Source organism: Phasianus colchicus, chromosome 3 (assembly GCF_987193195.1).
Source record: "Phasianus colchicus chromosome 3, bPhaCol1.hap1.1, whole genome shotgun sequence".
NCBI lineage: Eukaryota > Metazoa > Chordata > Aves > Galliformes > Phasianidae > Phasianus > Phasianus colchicus.
The window spans coordinates 78915671-78935771 of NC_143438.1; the positions used below are offsets into that span (position 1 = coordinate 78915671).

Consider the following 20101-nt stretch of genomic DNA (forward strand, 5'->3'; position numbering starts at 1 on the left):
ATGCTGCTTTCTTTTGTGGATATGCTCAACATACATTGTCAGTATTCCTTAAGATCAGACCGTATAAGGTGACACTGTTTCCAGAAAAATACGGATGGCTTGCTGAAGAACTAGAAAGATTAACTGTGATGCTGAAATGTGAAAGATCTAAGAAATGAAATTCTGTCTGCAATTAAGATTATCTTCATGTCAATTCATTACAAACTACAATTACAAAACTCTTTTCCGTGTCCCCCCCCTTCTTAATATGCCCCATTAATTCTCTGATTACAGTTAGTAAACTGGTAGCGCAAACTCTCTGCAAGATCTGACTGTAACTATCTACTTCAGTACAAGATAGATTAATGCAGGGATTTCCTTCATGGGCTGTTCTCATCAATTCCTGACTCTTTGCACATTCCTCATTGAAAGGGATGCACTCTCTTAGGCAGAAACTTATTTTCAGCATCTCTCTGGTCAGCAGAAGGGCTATCTCTTCTTTGAAATGGATCAGATTTAACATGACCCAGTACACTGATACTGTGATTATTTTTCTTTGCTTTACAAATCTCATCAGGCAATTGTAGAAAAAAAAATTGTTAACTCAAAAAATTTAATTTCTCATTTCTACATACTGTAAAATAGTAATGAAAAATTATATTAAATATAAGTTAATATAATTATACATAAAAATATAACAACTTTATAAAAATACTTCAGTAACTAGACAACATAGAAAGGAATTAGAGAATAATTTTAGCATTAATAGAAATACTTATTCTATCCATCAATTACTTACGTATACATTCTGGCTGAACTCCACTCCATGTAAGATCAGGAAGGCAAGTTCTTGTTGTTGACCCATGGAGAAGATGTCCTTTCTTACACTGGAACTGAACAACATTTCCCACCTGTTGAAAAATAAAAAACACAGTTATATTGTTATGAGGAAATGTATATATATATATACATATATACTATATATAAATATATATATTAGAAAAAAAAAAAAAAGACAAAGTACTCCTTCACATAATAAATGCTTGATAAATTAAGACACCTTTTCTGTAGAAAGACACTCCTGTAGCATTTTGATATGAAATAAACATTTGCTTCATTTTCATTAGAATTATTCCTCCCACAGCATGAAAATCTCTGTGGAATAGAATCAAATTCTTGTATCCTGTGGTCTCTCTCTTTACTGCATCTTCCTAGCTCTGAACTTCCTCCACCACATAAAACAGAAAGGAGCCAGCTAGAAAATCTTACAGCATACCAGGGAAGTCACAAAGCTCTAATAGGTAATAGGCTGTGCTGAATCTTTGCAGAATGGTGTATGTATCCAGAAGCAGTAATGAGAAATATTTCATTAGTACACACAAGGGTTGATCAACAATGCTACCCCATGCTTCAGAAAATATAATGTCTCTATAATACCTTCATTTCCTTTTATACCAGAAGAGATAAAAAAGAATTTATACAATAGAAACCAGAAGTGATCATGTCATTGAGCCTGCTAGAGTTCAAGGCATGGTTAGATGATGTTCTCAGATCTGGTTGTGTATTGCGCCAGGAGTTAGACTTGATGATCTTTGCAGTTCCTTCCAATTCAGGATGTTCTATAGCTCTAGCTACCAAGCTAGCTTTCTCTATTTTCTAAAAATAATAATAATAAAATTCCTGGTATTACAGTCATCTGTTACAATAGTACGAATTCTATCTAAAAGAGTAACTACTCACTAAGCCATTTTTCTTATTTCCTCTTACTGTTTTAAATGAAGCAGCAACAACAAAACAAAAGCAAGAAACAAACAAACAAACAAACAAACAAACAAACAAACAAAACAAAAAAACACCCATGGAAATGGATTTTAACTGTATTATCCTTGTCTGAGAAATATAACCTTTATATGTAGGTCTCCAAAGTAGCATCGAAACTACATCAGTTGATCAAATGATGAAGGTGTTTTTAGAAGTGCTAAAGACTAGTTTAATGAATAAATAAATAAATGAATCTCCCTGTTCCTAAAATAAAATAATAATAATAAAACAACAACAACAACAACAATAATAATAATAATAAAAGCTACAAGTAATTGTTTTCCAAAGTAGATCTATTTTTAGTGTCATACTAGAGGCACCAGGTGGCGCTACAATACAGCGTTACATGAACTTAAAAATCCCAAGTCTTGAGATGATGTATATTGCTCGGTTCCCTACATAACTTGTACAAAAGAATAGATGGAGAAACAGCCTACATGTCTTTATCCATATCGTCTCTGACTTTAGGGAGGAGCTACTCTATGTGTATCAATGTTTGCAGTCAGTCCTGGGTGGAGTAAGACTTCCTTGCATGCTGTATGATTGTCTCTGTTCCACAGCTGTTTTTTTCTGTAATATTCACTATGGATTGGATATTCAAATAACCAGTATCAGTAAATTTTCATTTTTTTAAGTACCAAAAGATGATATATTTGACATTTCCTAACTCAAGAGAAATAACAATGAGAAAAGTAAAACCATACATATCAGACTGCAACTGCTTATTAATAGGATAGCACTCTAGATACATTATGAACAAAAAATAACATTATAATTACATAAAATAATAACACGTAATTATTTCCTTATTGTTTCTTACATGATATACGAGAATACAATTTATTTCTAATCGTCATAAATTACTTTAGTTTCAGCTTTTCTTGGTCTTCAGTTTACCAAAGAACATGCAGATATTCCAAGAAGCTTCTCTGTCCCCAGCAATTCATGTCAGAGGACTGAGCTGTTAAGGGAATTGTTTTAGTTTCAGCAATCATGGAATTTTTTTCTTCAAAATGTCTAATATCATGTTGCGTTTTGGTTCTAAGAGAAAAACAATGTTGATAACGCACCGATGTTATAACTGCTGCTAAGCAGTGTTGTGTACAGCCAAGGCCATTCTCAGTGAAGGGGCCAAAGAGCTGGGAGGGAATAGAACCAAGACAGCTGACTTCAACTGGCCAAAGGAATATTCCATACCAGGACATCATGTGGAAAGAGTTTTGAAGGAGGTGAGAGTTCATCTTGCTTTCTTCTGCTCACTAGGGGGGCTAGCTGGGCAATGTCAGGGGGTGATTGCTTCTGCATTTGTTATATACATTCATATATATAAATAGTCATAACTGTTATCCTTTTCTTTTCTCTAATCTCAGTGAACAGTTTTATCTCAACCTATGCATTCTCCTTTGTTTTTCTCATTTCTCTCCCCCATTCTACTGAAAAGGTGGGGGAATGAGCAAATGATTGTTTGGTGCTGAGCCATCTGATGGGTTAAACCTCAGCAGAAATGTCTGTCCTTTCTCTTCAGTAACTGTTAACACCATATTTAAATGAACAAAATCATACCTCATTAAATTTTTGCTATATCTGCAGTCTGGTAGCCAAGTAATACAGTACTACTGTAATCACTAATGTGATAATTATCGTGCAGAAGTTTGACAGGCTTCCTTTCTCTGAGACTGTCTTGACCTGCTTGGAGCCTTTTTGGTTTATTTTGATTTAGCTGTAACATCAATTTTTTCTTCTGATCATGTAGTTGTGACTAATTTGCATCCATTCCTTTTTCTTTGTACATTACAATCACAATTTTATATCCACAGTAGTAACAAGGAGCTATCATGCAGAATAAGATGTTAAACACTAATGAGACAATTTATTTATTTATCAATGACATCAATGACGGAATCGAGTGTACCGTCAGCAAGTTTGCTGACAACACCAAGCTGAGTGGTACGGTTGACATGGTAGAAGGAAGGGATGCCATTCAACAGGCTAGAAAGGTGGACCCGGGTGAACCTGATGAGGTTCAACACGGCAAAGTGCAGAGTTTTGTACTTGGGCCGGAGGAATCCCAGGAATCCATACAGACTGGAAGGAGCAGTCCTTGAGAGCAGCCCTGTGGAGAAGGACCTGGGGGTCTTGATAAAAGAAAAACTTAATATGAGCCAGTAGTGTGCCCTTGCAGCTCAGAGGGCAAATGGGATCCTGGGCTTCATCAGAAGTGGAGTGGCCAGCAGGGACAGGGAGGTGATTGTCCCCCTCTACTCTGCTCTTGTGAGGCCCCATCTGGAGTACTGTGTCCAGATCTGGAGCCCCAGTACAAGAAAGACAGGGAGCTGTTGGAGAGGGTCCAGAGGAGGATCACGAAGATGATCAGGGGACTGGAGCACCTCCCGTATGAAGACAGGCTGAGGGAGCAGGTCTTGTTCAGCCTGGAGAAAAGAAGGCTGTGGGGTTACCTCACTGCAGCCCTTCAATACCTAAAGGGAGCCTAAAAACAGGAGGAGAATCAACTCTTTGAAAGGGAAGATAACTGCAGGACAAGGGGAAATGGCTTTAAGTTGAAGGAGGGGAGATTTAGGTTGGATGTTAGGGGGAAATTCTTTACAGGGAGTGGTGAGGTGCTAGAACAGGCTGCCCAGAGAGGTTGTGGATTCCCTGTCCCTAGAGGTGTTCAAGGCCAGGTTGGATGGGGCCCTGGGCAGCCTGGTCTAGTATTGAATGGGAAGCTTGGTGGCCCTGCATGTGGCAGGGGGTTGGAGATTCATGATCCTTGAGGTCCCTTCCAACCCTGGCCATTCTGTGATTCTGTGAGATACAGCACAGAGAAATACAGGCTTGAGATTGGTGAGAAATCATGGCACAGGCTGTTGTGAAGAAGACTGCAGGAATGAGAGTGATAAGAGATGGACTCATATGGTAGTGGGGAGCCTATAGCTGTAAACAACTCAAGCACAATCACTTAAAGAAACAATGTCCTGAACAGAATCAGCTTTCAGGGGTAACAAAGAACAATTACCTAACATGGATGAAATGGACCATTGTAGAGTAGATTTCAATATTCGTGGAGTTACAGAATGCGTGGTGCAAAAATATGCTAGAAACATAAATATCCCCATGTGAATGAAGAATGCAAAAAAGACCAAAAAGAAAAAAAAAGAATGAAAATGATATTTCTCTTAGAGAAGCATTTCACAGTGAAACAAACACTAACACCTGCAACCAACAAAGGACTGAAGCCACAGATTTCACGAACCAGGGAAGTAAAAAGATTCAGGAAAAGTGATAGAAATCAGTGCATATGTCTACTGCAATTTAAAGTGAATTATAACTAATTTTGTTATGTTTTGTGAAGTATTCACTGCCCAGTCTTCCCCCCTCTTTTCTTTTCTGCAGTAACTAGATATAGACTAGTGATTTTTGAATTTGACTATTAAGAGTTTGGTTACATCATATATTTTAGAATTTTGCTAAGAAGTTGTAAGATATTATTTTACATCACTGTCTCAGAGCTTGCTGGGGATACAGATGAACAAGCCCAGGCAAGTCCTGGGCAGGGGTTGATAAATCCTTTGTCTGGAGAACTTTGATGGCCAAGTCCTGGGCAAGGGTTGTGAGATCCTTTGTCTAAGGGACATAGATGGACAAGGCCAGGGGCAACAACAGGACAGAGAGAGATAAGCTGCAATTTAATGGCTGTGAAGTAGTCTTTTATGTGGACTTATCTCAAGGATGCTGGCCATCTCAGAGGGTACTCACATGACTCTTGCTCAAGTGCCCAGGGATGTCATGTAGGCAGGAGAAAAAGTCGAATAAAAGAGGAATCAAAAACCATGAGGATAGGTTTTCAGGCAACAGATTCCTCATGAAGAAGAACAGAGGTTTTCTGACAACAGATTGCTCATGAAGAAGAGGTTTCTGACATGAAGAAGGCTCATGACCTGCCTCTCTCCCTCCTGGACTTGCTCTGCACTCTATCACGATGTTGAAGTACAGAGATGTTTTCCATCAGATTCCTCACTACGGAATTCCTGCATATTGACAGACTCACCTGGGCCCGCTACCTGAGTCCTGCTGTTTCCTCCCGGATTGGCTCCACGACTGCCTCCTGCTACCTGCTTCCTGCCCAAGGCCAGCCACACTGCTGCTGCTCTCCCCCTGCTGCTTCTGCCTCGGACCTTTGAAATAGCGTGCAACGGGACCTCTGCTGGATCCTGGTGGTGACTATCCCCGCTTTACACAATTCTTGCTTCTTTCCTATCTTTTCTATCACCCTCCTTCCCTTCCCTTCCCTGTCTCCCTGATTAGGATTTATAATAAACTGGTTGGACTAACATTTGAACCATTGTTTCTTAATCTCACGCTGGTTATACAGATACTAAAGAACCTCATCTCCCTGTATAAATTGGAGTGAGACATAAGTATGTTCCCTTATTGCCAATAGCAAGATTTTGAGTGTAAAACATTGTAGTACTACACTTTTATAGAAAGAGACATAGTTTCTAGAATACTAGATAGTTTTGGTAACTAAAAATAAAGCTTAAGCTCATAGTATGTATTTTACTCTACTTTGACATTGTAATGTACGTTTGTAAGCTGTAGTTAATCACTCATTCTGTTTACAATTCAAATCATCAATGACAACAAAGAGCTTTGTATAATTACTCTTGTTAGGTATATATATGGTGTAGTTTCAAGCAGATGATGTCATGATATGGAATACTGATAAAACTAGGACAATACATTTGCATAATAAAGATCACAACATAACTGTAATCCTTTTCAGAAATTGCATGGCACCTGTTAAGGCATAAATTTCAATGATGCAGTGATTATGTCAACTATGTTTGTGTCCACAGTTAGCCTGCAGGATTAGAGCACCTCTCTTATACTTTTATCTGATAATTCCATCATCACTAAAGTTTTTATAAGCATTAAGTTCACAGAAAGAGAGTATTTACAAGGTTGCTCCATGTCTTTAGATCAGTTTCAAACAGCATTTCACAGTATAGAACACTGTCATGCTTAATACATTTAGTACCATTCAAATGCTCAGTGGAAATATTTGTGCTTTTATTAGTGTAGGGCCTGGGAAGTCAAGTTTTGATACTTCTTTCAGTCAAGTCAGGAATTGTGTCATATATGCCTGAGTTTTCAGTACAAGCAATAGCATAAGAAAACAGATCGTTAAGACTGGGAAGAAACAACATTAACAAAAAACAGCACTGTGGAAACTTGTGACTTAGTATTAGTTTTGTGAAAAAAAATAAGTCAGTGATACAGTTTTGTAGAAGAGGAGGTTTTGACAGTTGTTAGACAGCACTAACATAGGACTTGACATATGAAGTCTTGAATTCTTCCATCAGGTTAGAGTCTTATTTTTCATTTTGATGAGACAAAGTTAAAAGTTAACCATTAAGTCACTTAAATGGCCTTATTACTATTAGTTTAAATGTGAAGCATTTAAGAGAGTTTTTTTCCAACCCCTTTGTCTTAGAAAAACAAAACAAATGAATTAAAAAAAAAACCTGAAATGAGAAAAAAACAACTCTGGGTTAGAGTCAGAAAACCATCCTATATATTCAGTGGTGACAATTCCTTGTTACAGATTTGCCACCTGCAGACCATTTTGCTTAATTCTGAGAAACTCTTTTGATCTATTACTAAAAATAAGAGAGAACTAAAGAGAGGACTATCAGAAAAAAGGAAATCAAAGCCATCTCAACTTCAGTATTTTATAATTCTTCTTTAACTTTCAGCTGTGGATAGAAGAAACAAAAGTCATTATATTATTATTATTCCACTCGTAAAGGAAGTTAATTATAGCATATTATAAATTAAATTATGTTTTGTGGCTTAAATGAGTCATAATATTATTGAATACATACTAATGTAATATTTCTGTCCAGGAACTAGAGACAATAACTAGTCTAGAACTGAGTATTTTCACTGCCATCTCAACACAATAAAGAGCTGAGCTCTGCTTCATGTGTGAGAATGCTACTCCTTTTTTTGTTCTGTATTAACTAAGCAGTCCTATTTAGACTAGCCAGAAATCCCACTCAGACATTTAGTTCATATATAAAACCAAAATTCATTACATCAGAGCTTGAGGGTATACTGCTGACTAGAGAAGACTATAGCTCATACATTTTACAAAATAATTGTCATCAAACTAAATTTGCTGTTTTGTTCCATTAATCTGCAAGTCACTAACCTTACAACTACGGGATCAGGGTTGTAAATCCTGCCAGCAACTACACTTCTTTTAGAAGTTATTTATCAGTTGACATTTTGCTGGATATTTTGACAGTCAGTGCTAGCTGTGAGTGATGCTCTCATACACAGCCACATCTACATCTCAAATGAGAAAGGCCCCATTAGCTTCTTCAGCAATAAAATACTCATTAATATGCCAGAGAAACTGGGACAATAAAATTGTAGAAAATGGTCATTACAATGATTCATTTCTTACACAGCTAAATAAAGAGTTGCAGTCTAGCATAATATATGAGGGCTGCTGCAAAAGCAATGCCTCCTATTTTATTATGTTGGCCAATGATATTAGAGGCAGATGGTGGTGGTACAGCAATAAAGACTGAACCTTCCCACCAATGTTCCATTCATTCTGTTGCTCTGCAACAGATGGCAGCAGAGGGGCACTCTGACAAAATGGCATCTTACAAAGAACTACACATGAAGCAAAGGTATGTCATTGAATTCCTTTCTGTGGAAAAAAATGGCACCCACCGATATTGATTGTTGCTTGCTGAATATTTATGGAGACCAAAGAGTGTCTGTGAGCACAGTGAGGTGATGGATGGTGCTTTTCAGCAGTGGCGAGATAGTGGATCACCACCACTGGTACAGATTTTTATGTGCATGGGCATGCAGGCTCTTACTCATCATTGCTGAAAATGCATAACTAATAGCGGTGGCTGCTGAAGGATACTGTTTTGTAGCTGAGAATTTGCTCTATCAAATAGTGCAATTGTGTCTGTTGTATTTTCCATGGAAATAGATAGGAGGCATTACTTTCAGATCTATCTTCATACTATTACTTCCAAAGGAAGTTAGTCCAAGGACTGCCCCTGTGTATTCTATCTTGGCATGAAACAGCACTCCATTTCATTCCCTCGAGAAAATCATGATAATTATATAACCATTCCATATAGCTGTCATCTACCAAAACTGGAAAACTGGAAAAAACACAAAAGTGACAATCCAAAAAAATTTGTGGCCATGACTTGGAATAATCTTTAGCTTCAACCCCCTGCTTCCAAAAATGAATTTAATATTGTAAATCTGCTCAAATTTTAATCAAGTCTTTCATGCATTTCTGAATATCCATAATTTTCAGTTAACTCCTATTACAGGCACAACATTTGGCCTGGTAGCTTCTAGATTACTTTTCTGCATACTCCTGTTGATATGACTGCACTTTTCAGACATACTACCAAACATGAATGTAGTAGAATAATTTTGACTCTTTATTAGTTTGTTTGCAGCTGCCTTATCAGATTTCTGGCAAACAATATGTCACATGTCTACATCTGTACACCATTCACCCATGAAAATAACTCACTGACATTTGTTTGTGCGATTCAATAAATCAGAAATTCAGAAGCTTTTTCAGTTTCACATTTTAGCACTGTTATTTATTAAGCAATATTATTAAAGATCTCTTGCTACATTATGAAAAGGGTTTTCCATCACTGAGTACAAAAACATCTCACATCACACACCTAGCGTCACAGTGTCTATATAGCATTCCATAGGGAAAACATACAGCAAAAGATTTACTCTGCATATACTACATTCTAGCACAGGAAACATTGCATGTAATTCCACCGGGAGCATATCCAAACAACATTTGCTTACAAAACAGCCTTGCAGCAAAGCAGCCTTCTGGGCTGTATCAAGCAGACCAGTACCAGTAGGTCTAGGGAGGTGATCCTTTCCCTCTGCTCAGCCCTAGTGAGACACACCTGGGTGCTGCATTCATTGCTGGGCTCCCCAGTACAAGAGATGCAGGGAGTCCAGTGAAAGGCCACAAAGTGATTAAGCGACTGGAGCATCTGACACATAAGAAGAGGATGAGAGAATAGTGATTGTTCATCTTGTAAAATAAAAGGCTCAGGAGGAATCCTATCAGTATGTATAAACACCAGTTGAGGACAGGAAAGGAAACAAAGCCAAACTTTTCTCAATGTGTGCCCAGCGATCAGACCAGAGGCAAAACAGGTACTAACTGACACTCAGGGAATTCTGTTTAAACATAAGAAAAAACATTATTGCTGCAAGTATGATAAATTTCGAGCAGTTTGTTGAGGGAGTATTAGTGGAGTCTCCATCCCTGAAAATATTCCAAACCGACCTGGACACAGCCCTGAGCAGCCAGTCCAAGTTGATCCTGCTTTGAGAAGGTGGTGATTGGACTAGAAGCTTTCCAGAGGCACCTCTGGACTCTGAGTCATTTGTGGTTCTATGATTTCAGAAAAGTAAAAACACCCAAACACAAAATAAGCAATTACATCCCACTTTCACCTCCTTCCCCTCCAAAAAAGCTACAACCAAATGAATATTTTTAAAAAATATGCTTATGTTAGCGCTTTGGCACCTAGAATACACACTTTCAGAGTGAAAAATCTCATTTGACAAACTGTAGAGAGTGCATATGTATTGCTTAGGAAATACTGAACACCTTCAAGGTGAAAGTTGAAGCAAAACTTGATCACCAGACTTTCATTATAGAGCACTCATTACTAGCAGGAACACAAAGTCAAAATAATTCAGCAAGCAGAAATAAGGAAAAATGGTAATATTCGAGCAACCAACTTTTTTAGGACACAAGTAGTTTCTTGACCTCTAATCAGAAGTTTATTAACTTTGAGGCAGGATAAAACATCGTTAATATCCAATTAATAAAAGATAGCATATTTTACCTGATAGCCAAATGTGTTGTTTTGCGATCCGTGCCTTGGTACTCCTGGATTTTCACATGCTGTACGAGTAGGTTCTTAAAAAATACATATTTTAAATTAGAGACAAAGCAAAGTATAATATTTTATTGAAACATGTGAATATATTAAAAAAAAATTGCTCAAAAATGTGCAATGAGCCAATGAGAGAAATAAAGTGACTTGATTCTCAGACAGTATAGAAAAACATGAAGATGATGTGAAGTTGCTGAAAACGCTTAGATTGACTTACAGGTAAAGGAATAATAAGCATTCAGGAACTGTTTACAATATGGGTGTCACCTTACCTATACATCGAGGTGAAGAACCACTCCAGGTGCCATCTGCTTGGCAAATCCTGGTGCTGGAGCCAACCAAAATAAAAGGCAGATTGCAGATGAATGAAACTTCTGACTGGTAGATGAAGCTCTTGCCTTCTCTTTTCCCTTGAGAGGGTACTCCAGGGTCACCACAAAACTTTGCTGTGAGAAAAGAAATGGTAGTAAATAAATGCATCTTTGATTATAATGCCCTCTACCTATTACTGCTGACACTGATTGAAGAGGATCTTCATGCACACTCATGCTGATGAATAAAAAGGGCATAATCTACAACACATAAAAATTCTATAAAATTTTACAGCCTTAAGTGGAATGGGACTATTGAAGGAATTATGGGCTCAATTCTGAAAAAGATTCTGAATAGGGATAGTGCCACAGAAATAATCTCATTGGTTGATTGAAAAATCACACTTGTAATTTTTGTTTGAATTATCAAAATCATATGGAAGTCTTGAAAATATATGCAACATATATATTTCTAATACAGAGGTGTGAAATTGTCTCCATATCAGTTTTTTTTTTTTTTTTTAATTAAAAAAGTAGCATCCACTCTCCAGCAAAAGGAAAAATCCTCACATAAAAAAAAAGAAAAAAAAAAAAAGAAAAAAAAAAAAGTTTTGTTAAATTTATTATTTTTTAATTAAAAACAAAACCAAAATTTCATCATTCCACTCTCAGTAACCTTTAACCAGTCATGAATATCTACTGAGTATCAGCCTTTGATATAAAAGACACTATGCTAATTCCCAACAGTTTTCCTCTGATACTGAAATAGGGAACTACAGGACAAACTAAAAGTACAGCAAACTAGAAGTTCTGTGAGTGTTCCCATTCCCAGTGGAAATATTGTCCTATGGTTTCCTGGAACCTTTAATAGAGATATGGAGACCTTTTAACAGAGATGTCCCTGTGGAGCTCTGGCACTGAGGCTATGAAGCTACTCTCATTCTCCAAAGATGTTAATTGACTAATAGTAAGTTAAATCTGTAGTTAAGCATTTTCAGGAAAAGACCTATATTATTTTGCCATCTATTCTCAAGCCCATAAGAACAGCAGGCCTTTACTGAAGATGCTATGTGACTAATTAAACAGATAAATTTATTAGGTCATAGATGATAAATAACAACAATAACAACAAAAGAATGTATCCCATTCCAAATCATTCCACCTAACTATAACTTGCATATCTTCAGCAACAGGCTCTATGGAATCAAGCTGGGTACTAAATTTCTGATGTCAAGGGCAGTTTAAAATTGCCCAATGACTTAGACCAGCTCCTCATTTCTGCCAGATGGCAGATAGCTTAAGCACTTTGCAAGCTCATTGATATACACTGCAAACCAATGGGTAACCTCTGCACATCAACAATACTCAGTCAATGTAATCTCTGCATGAAACCATCCTTAATTCCTGGGCAGCTGTACTCTGGGCTAACTATACCTTTCAAATATTTTAATGGTGGAATCCCTTTTTCAGAGCATTCTGAAATATTCCAACATCAAAAGATGACAAATAACTTGTGATATCAAAAAAAAATGAACATAAGAACACAATATTTCAATCAAGAACAAAGGATGAAAAGCATTTTACATGGTCTTTGCTGTTTTTAATATTGTAAATTCTAGAAAACCTTCTTCTAGTGAACATAAATAGCAAATGCTTCCAGAAAAAATGCCTTTCACCATGCTCCAGTTCTGATATGTAGTTTCAGTATACTAAGTAACTGTTTTTTGATGGTATGAGAATATCCGTACTAGGAAAAGTAAGGAAACGATACTGATCATTATGGTTCCATAATATTAGGATGCAAGAGAACATTCTTGAAAGGGAGAGATGAAGAATGCAAAAAAAAACCAACAACAACAACAAAAACAAAAACCTGGTAAAATAATGGAAAAATACTTATTTCAACATTTAGAAAGCTAGCTAGCAAGTTCAAATGAAGCTTTAGAGCCACCAAATAGAAATTATCCTCTTCCAGATAAGCTGCTTGCTCAAGATTACATTTCCTGTGGTATAGCTGTTCTACGAACAACTACAAAATGCAAACAAATGAATCTCTCTGAAGTATCACAATCACTTCTTTAAAAAGGATTTTTAAATAATAAGTGGAACAATACAAGCCTAAAGAAAGAGCTTTATTTAAATCATTTGCTATTACAATTAAATTTTTTAGCAATATAAAAATCCATCAGTGTGACAACTTTCAAGTTAATAAAATTTACTGCACAGAACATGTAACTCAATTTAATGTATGGGAAAAAACAGAAAATTGTCAGGGAACACTCCTGGGATTTCGTAAACACTAGTATTATGCACAACTCTTGGTGACATCAGAGAAAGTCTAGCATGAGTAATAAGCAAATAAAGAGTTTATAATGAATTTTCCCTAGTTCTATACATAGCTGGATCCAAATACAAGATGGCATGTTTTGTTGGGATATTTGATGTTCATTGACTATATTTCTTTCATTTTCCTGTGACCTCACAAAGGATTTACAGATATTCCTATCTCTTCACTAATATATAAATAATATCACAACTTTAAACAAGATTTTAATATATATATATATTAAAAAAAAAAAAAAAAAAAAAAAAAAAGCACAATATTTTAATTAAGAAATACAGGACCATTGAGAAAATACTTACGCAAGCACTGAGGTACTTCACCACTCCAAGTTCCATTCCCAACACAAGTCAAAACAGCAGGAAAAGAGAGTTCATAGCCTGGAGAGCAAACATAGCTAATGCTAAATCCCCAGTCCAAGTTTGTTCCTTCCAACCTTCCATTAGAGATCTGCGGCGGAGTTGGGCAGGTAACAGCTGCAATAACATTCAAAATAATTAGACCCAGCTGCTGTAAATATTCCCAGTGTACACTGTTACAAGAAGAACCATATGTGCTAATTTCACCTTCTTTAGAGGACAATTAAGTGAGAACATGCCGTATTTCTCACTATATTGTTACCACATTTCCTGGAGTTAGTGCTTCGTAGTTTCCTCCATTTCAGAGACATATTATAATGGCTGATTGATAAAGTGTCTTAAACTGGATGCTGTATCAAGCAAGGCAGCAAAATTGCCTCAAAGTCAGTGTAGAGACTATGAAGTGTACAATAATTAAAAAATGTCTGGTAATATTATACCAATTGAATTTGCTTGTTTGTGTTGACAACATAGAGTATAATTATTTTTAATGAGATAATAGTCAAATAATAGTCAAATACTTTCTTCCTATTAACAAATTTATACATATTCCTGATATTAATGTCCAGGGATCAAATTCCAGGGCATGATTCCTGTAAAATATGCCTGAAAAGCCTGTTTCTATGTGATGTAATGTGATTAATATTTGTTTCACGACTAGCTCCCCAACAAAAAAAGCACATCTAAGTAGAAGGATAAAATTGCAAGATTTGCATCCTCTTGAAATTGTCAGTGTTGCTTCGTCTAAGAAAAGCCCAACTCTACTGCAATAGACTTCTTCATTTCCAGGCCTCCCAGGAAAAAAATAAAAACATCTACTCATCTGCTGGAAAGAAGATTGAAAAACACCACAGAAGGACTGTATAAATTACTGACATAAAAGTAGTAGAAGTGTGGTAGAAGTGTAGATGGAAATAAAAACAATATTCCCTGGATAATGGGATAGTAGCAATTATTAACTGAGGGCTGAAGTAAAAAGGGTATACGAGAAGCTAGATGAAAGAAACTATGAATTAAAAAGAGGAAGGAAAATTTAGGCCAAAGTTATTATAATGAATGAAAAGGAGAAAACAAAATGATTATTAAAAAGAAAAGCTAGGAGAAAGCATATTAGAAAAAGAAAGAAAATGAAGGAACCACTGGAGGTCATCTAGTCAAACCCCCTTGCTAAAGTATGTTCCCTAGAGTAGGTACCACAGGAAAGCATCCAGGCAAATTTTGAATATTTTCAGAGAAGTAGACTCCACAACCCATCTGGGTAGCCTGTTCGTGCTCCATTACCTTCAAAGTCAAGAAGTTTGTTCTCATGTTTGTGCACTTGGTGTTGTTGAGCCATAGTCAGCTGAGAGTTTATGGATTAGAACTGAAGAAAAGACAAGGCTAAGTGAGTTTATACTGGGAGTCTGCTGCAGGAAGAACAAGCAGATGAGGCCCTCTGAAGACAGATAATGCTGGGAGATTTTTGGTGAAACTGTATCATAAATAATTGTTCTGTCTGTTAATCTAATAGCTTTTCACTTACAGGCACTCTTAGAAGCAAATTAAATTGTGGTCAACCAGACTGGTTGGTCTGGTCATTCTTATGCTCTTAAAATCAGATTTGTAATTGAAGCTGTGTCTGGTTAAGAGCACAGTAAAATAGAAATGAGGTAATTTTTAAGAGAATCTCAAAGTTTGACATCCTCTGAAATAGACAAAATACAAAGAATTATATTATACTTGGTAGCATATTGAAACAATTGTACTTGAGAAGGAAAATAACTGCAAATGGAGTGGAGAATCAAAAGGATTTAACCTGTTTTTCCCCAGGAGAGGAAATGAGGTATATAGTCTAACATCCAGAAAAAATAAACCAATCATGAGAACAAAGTACATGCTTAGACAACTAAGTTCTTGAAAACTAAAGATTAAACATGCTTAGTATTGGCTCAGAAAGAGAGAACATTGAAAATTTAATGTTGCTTCTTTACAGTTTTGATAGGTTTCTCAGAAAAAAATTGCTTTGATGATGAGGGTGATCTTTTAGTAAAGTTCAGACTTTTTGCTATTTAAACTACAAATAAGTGTTTTAAAAAGAAGTTCAATAAAACAGAAATATCACCAATACAATTAATAAATGAGAGAAAGTGAGGACCTGGAGATTTATCATTCTGGTTTCCACATTACAGAAAATAACAGAACAATATTTCTTAGGGAACTTTCTAGAAGGACTTAGACTTTTTACTGAGTATGCGGACACATCTAATGAGAGATGGATCAAAGAAATATCTTGTTATTACAAACAGCATAATTCAGTGTGATTTGTCATTGAATTCAGTTCTATCCATGCAGACCTTTCCCAAAGTTTCCCATCATGTGTCTGAGTGGTATTTTTGTAAAGACAGAAACAACTGTTTATGGCTTATATTCGGTAATGACATCTTAACCTTAACAAACAAAAAAAAAATGTAAACTGCCATCATTTCATATTGGCTAATTCAGTTTAGCAACAAAATAATACAGTATTCTGTAAATATTAAAAAATAAAAATAAAATAAAATAAAAAAACAACAGCAACAACAACAACAAAAAACTGTCAACATGCAGTGCTGTCATCTAAAAATTTTAAAACTGGAGAAAAAAACAAGTGATGAAGTCATTTTCAAGCAGCCAAGCTTGAAATAAGCAAGCAATAACAGATTTCTAAAAAAGTACTTGGCTGACTCCTTACGATGAACAGTGGATGTAAATGAACTAGAAGAAATAGCTGACAATCAAAATAAATATTATACCTCTGCATGTTGGGATTGATCCACTCCATGTGCCATTGCTAGTACAAGTGCGAATGGAGGAGCTATCTGATTCCATTGTATATCCAGGTTGGCACATATAAGTAACATTTTGTCCAACCACATAATCATCACCATATCTCATACCATTTGCTGGAACTCCCGGATCTCCACAATTGATAACTGCAAGTAAAGAATTGAAAAACAGTTTTTAAAAATTGAATGTGATGTATTTATATATAAGAGGAAAAAAGACAGGACAAAACTAGGGATTTATTAGGGAGAAGTAAGAGGAGCAAAGTATAAATCTGGTCTTCATCAGCATAAGGTATGTCATCAAAATTAGCTGCCAAACACAACTCGAGCAGCTGTACAGTAATAACATTTTGGAGAAAATCAATACACCTGTTCCAAAGCAGAAGTAATGGACCGTAGAATTTTAATCAGTAAAATTTTAAGATCATAAAATGAAAAAAAGCAAGAAATAAACTATGCATCGCTGCTGCTGTTTCATACCCCCTATCACTACAGAGCCTCATTGTTAAAAATATAAGTATAGGTTGTCTAGTTTATATTTCCATTTGAACAACCTGAAAAAAAACATTGCCTGGAAAATGTTACAACTGTGTATATAAACTGATGAGAATATTCAGGCAATCCACAAATATGTTACATGGTTTATTCCAAAATTGGGCCTATAGCATTTACATGAGAGAATGGTTGTAAAACCTTCTGTGATTTCTGGTGTAAAAATTGCTGCAAAGTCTTTTTTCTCAGTTCTCATTAATTTGAACTACAAGTCTCAGCTTCAGTTTTCAGATAAAGAAATCGTGAGAACCATAGTGGCAATGATCAAAAGCTGTTGTTTTTGGGGAAAAAAAAAAATATATGTATATATATATAAAATAAAAAAAGAAATCTAGTTTATACAACATACAGCACCCATGCTTTTAACAGTTCATCTAATAGCAAATTTGATAGTCTCCCTGTAGTATCTTTATCACAGTTTCTTGGGCAGAAAACCCATCCTAGCTACTTCAAACTCTATGCCAAAGCTTGTCCAGTGAGACTGTCACCTTCTCTACATCCTGGTTTCCAAAATGAGAAAACCTGTGGAGCATTCTGAACAAATCCCTTGATCTAAACAGTTGGTGAACTGAGAATCCAAGGTACATTGTATGCCTGCTCCACAGTTTACCACAGTTTGTGCAAATGGATTTTAATTAAGATGAATGATTCAGATCTTCAGAAAATGAAATAGTCCCAGACAACACAACATTCACCTGCAGATGTGGAATATACACCATAAAGTTAGCTGAGCTAGTCTAAAGGCAGCTACTGATATACCACTAAATAAAAACATAGTTAAAAATAGGAAGACAAGAAGTAAAGTACATAGATCAAGTAATTATACAGCAATCTCGACTGGTCTGTAGTCTATATATTTTGATGTACTATGTACAGCATTCAGTAAACAGAACATACAGTAAAGACATTCTTCATCTTTTCACAGCATTGTATTTTTAGAGCATTCCATGTACAAAATTATTTATGAAGTAGTGCAAGAAAAAGCTTTCATCTTATTTGCAGTCACCCTTTATAGTTTACTTCATTGTCTTTCAATAAAGCAAAAAGCAAAGAGTGTACAGTAGACCTGTGTCTTACTTGTGCAGTTTGGCAAGGATCCAGACCATGTCCCATTGGCAGTACATTGTCTTACAGATGATCCAGAAAGTATGTATCCTTCCATACATGAATAAATTACTGAATTAGAGAATGTAGTTCCATCAATACGAAATACTTTTCCGTTAGCAGTTGTCCCTGGATTACCACACTGTACAGCTATAAAGGAAAATATTAAATATTTTTAAAATGTAGTTAGTTGAGATCATTTTTGAATTAATAATGTCAAAGGACATCCATATTGCCAGCAGTGTTATGTTACAGAAATCTGTGCTGTTGAGCTGAAAAATGAAGGTTTCACCTTTTACTGATAAAGCACACTGTACAGTAAATAGCTGTCTGCATGAATTATTTGCTTTTACCTTTTCAGGTAGCAAAGCCCAAATAAATAAATAAATAAATAATATTTAGCTACAAAGACAGAATCCCAACTAACCAACTAAGAAAGTGCCTGGTCTACAGTTGACATTGTAGACTTTGACTCCATGGTATTTATGCACTATAATATCATCAAAGTACATATCCAGTCAAGTGCAGTTGAGTCAAGTAGAATCTGTTGGGAATTATTTCTTATTTTTGAATCTAGATGAATAAAGTGTAAATGATTATCTTATAAATATGCTTTCAAAACTCTCTTATGATAATACACAGAGCTGAACATTTCTAGAATGACCTACAATGAAGAAACTTGTGTCAGAATTTCATTTTCTATTGAAAAATTATAATATTATCAGTGGTATCAGTTAACACAGTTTTTAAACCAATCATTTACTACATAAAAATATCTAATGATATTCTGACAGTGTAATTTCTCTAAAACTCAGCTCTGTCTCTGAAATTCAAATTTATAAAGGTCATTAAAAAAAATCTTTCACTGAAAATTGAGCTTTAGGAGACTTATCTACTATTTCTGTTTAATTTTTCTAATAGATAACACATAAAGCTGATGTTGACTCAAAAAGAAACAGTCCAGTGTATTTAAAAATAATGACAATTAAAAAAAGAACTTATTTTAGAAAAGCAGTTTCTTGCTAGCAAATGATTTCAAATTTTCCTCTTGGTGTCAAGCACATTACATTGCAACAACTTATTGGAAAAAAATTTAATGGTCAGTATAAAACCATGTTACAAAAATGGCAATGTATTTTTTTTTTTTTTTTTCTGATAGCATGTGTAACAAGATAGCTTGTAAAATGGGTGTATCTTTGCTGATCTACCTTTACATTCAGGTTGTCTCCCAGTCCAACTTCCATTTGCCAGACACGTTCTTTCTTCTGAGCCATGGAGAATGTATCCAATATCACAGCTGAAATGTACTGTGCTTTTAATTTTAAAATTGTTTTCTTCCCTAGACCCATGACCTGGGATACCTGGATCACCACAAGAACCAGCGGTATCACCTAAAATTTGAAATACAGAGGTTAGAATAAATATGAAATATTATGCTACTGCATGTAAACTATGTTTACATCTATTTACTTTATAAATAAACATATATTTCTTAGAAATAAAGATACACCTGAATGGGTGAGTCCCCATGACAAAATTACTTGATTCAAAAATCATTTGAATTTTACCAATTTTATATAAATGCAGAACAGAAATTATCTCAATGTTTCCTTAAATGATATTAAACTCTTGGTAACAGCATCATCAAACAAAAATAAAACACAAACAAACAAACAAACAAAAACCACAAAACAACAACAACAACAAAATTAGAAAGCCAAAAATTGGCGATGCATATTATAACAGCTAGCTGACTCCAATTCTAGCATACTCAAAAATTTAAGCTCTTTTCTGTTTACCTATATCATTATATGATACAGATTAGTAAAACAGCCTG

At 35.5% G+C, this 20101-nt stretch overlaps 1 protein-coding gene across 4 annotated transcripts in view; it reads right to left on the minus strand.

Moving 5' to 3' along the window:
• Positions 1-20101, minus strand: part of CSMD3 (CUB and Sushi multiple domains 3) — a 549229-nt gene that overhangs the window by 13922 nt on the left and 515206 nt on the right. For all 4 annotated transcript variants that reach the window (XM_031591144.2, XM_031591143.2, XM_031591142.2 and 1 more), the window contains 7 exons: positions 19473-19655; positions 18238-18414; positions 16576-16755; positions 13748-13921; positions 11066-11239; positions 10743-10816; positions 779-890 (listed from right to left, as the gene is read on the minus strand). In XM_031591144.2, coding sequence (XP_031447004.1) covers positions 779-890; positions 10743-10816; positions 11066-11239; positions 13748-13921; positions 16576-16755; positions 18238-18414; positions 19473-19655 — 1074 coding nt within the window. The remainder of the gene's footprint in view (positions 1-778; positions 891-10742; positions 10817-11065; positions 11240-13747; positions 13922-16575; positions 16756-18237; positions 18415-19472; positions 19656-20101) is intronic.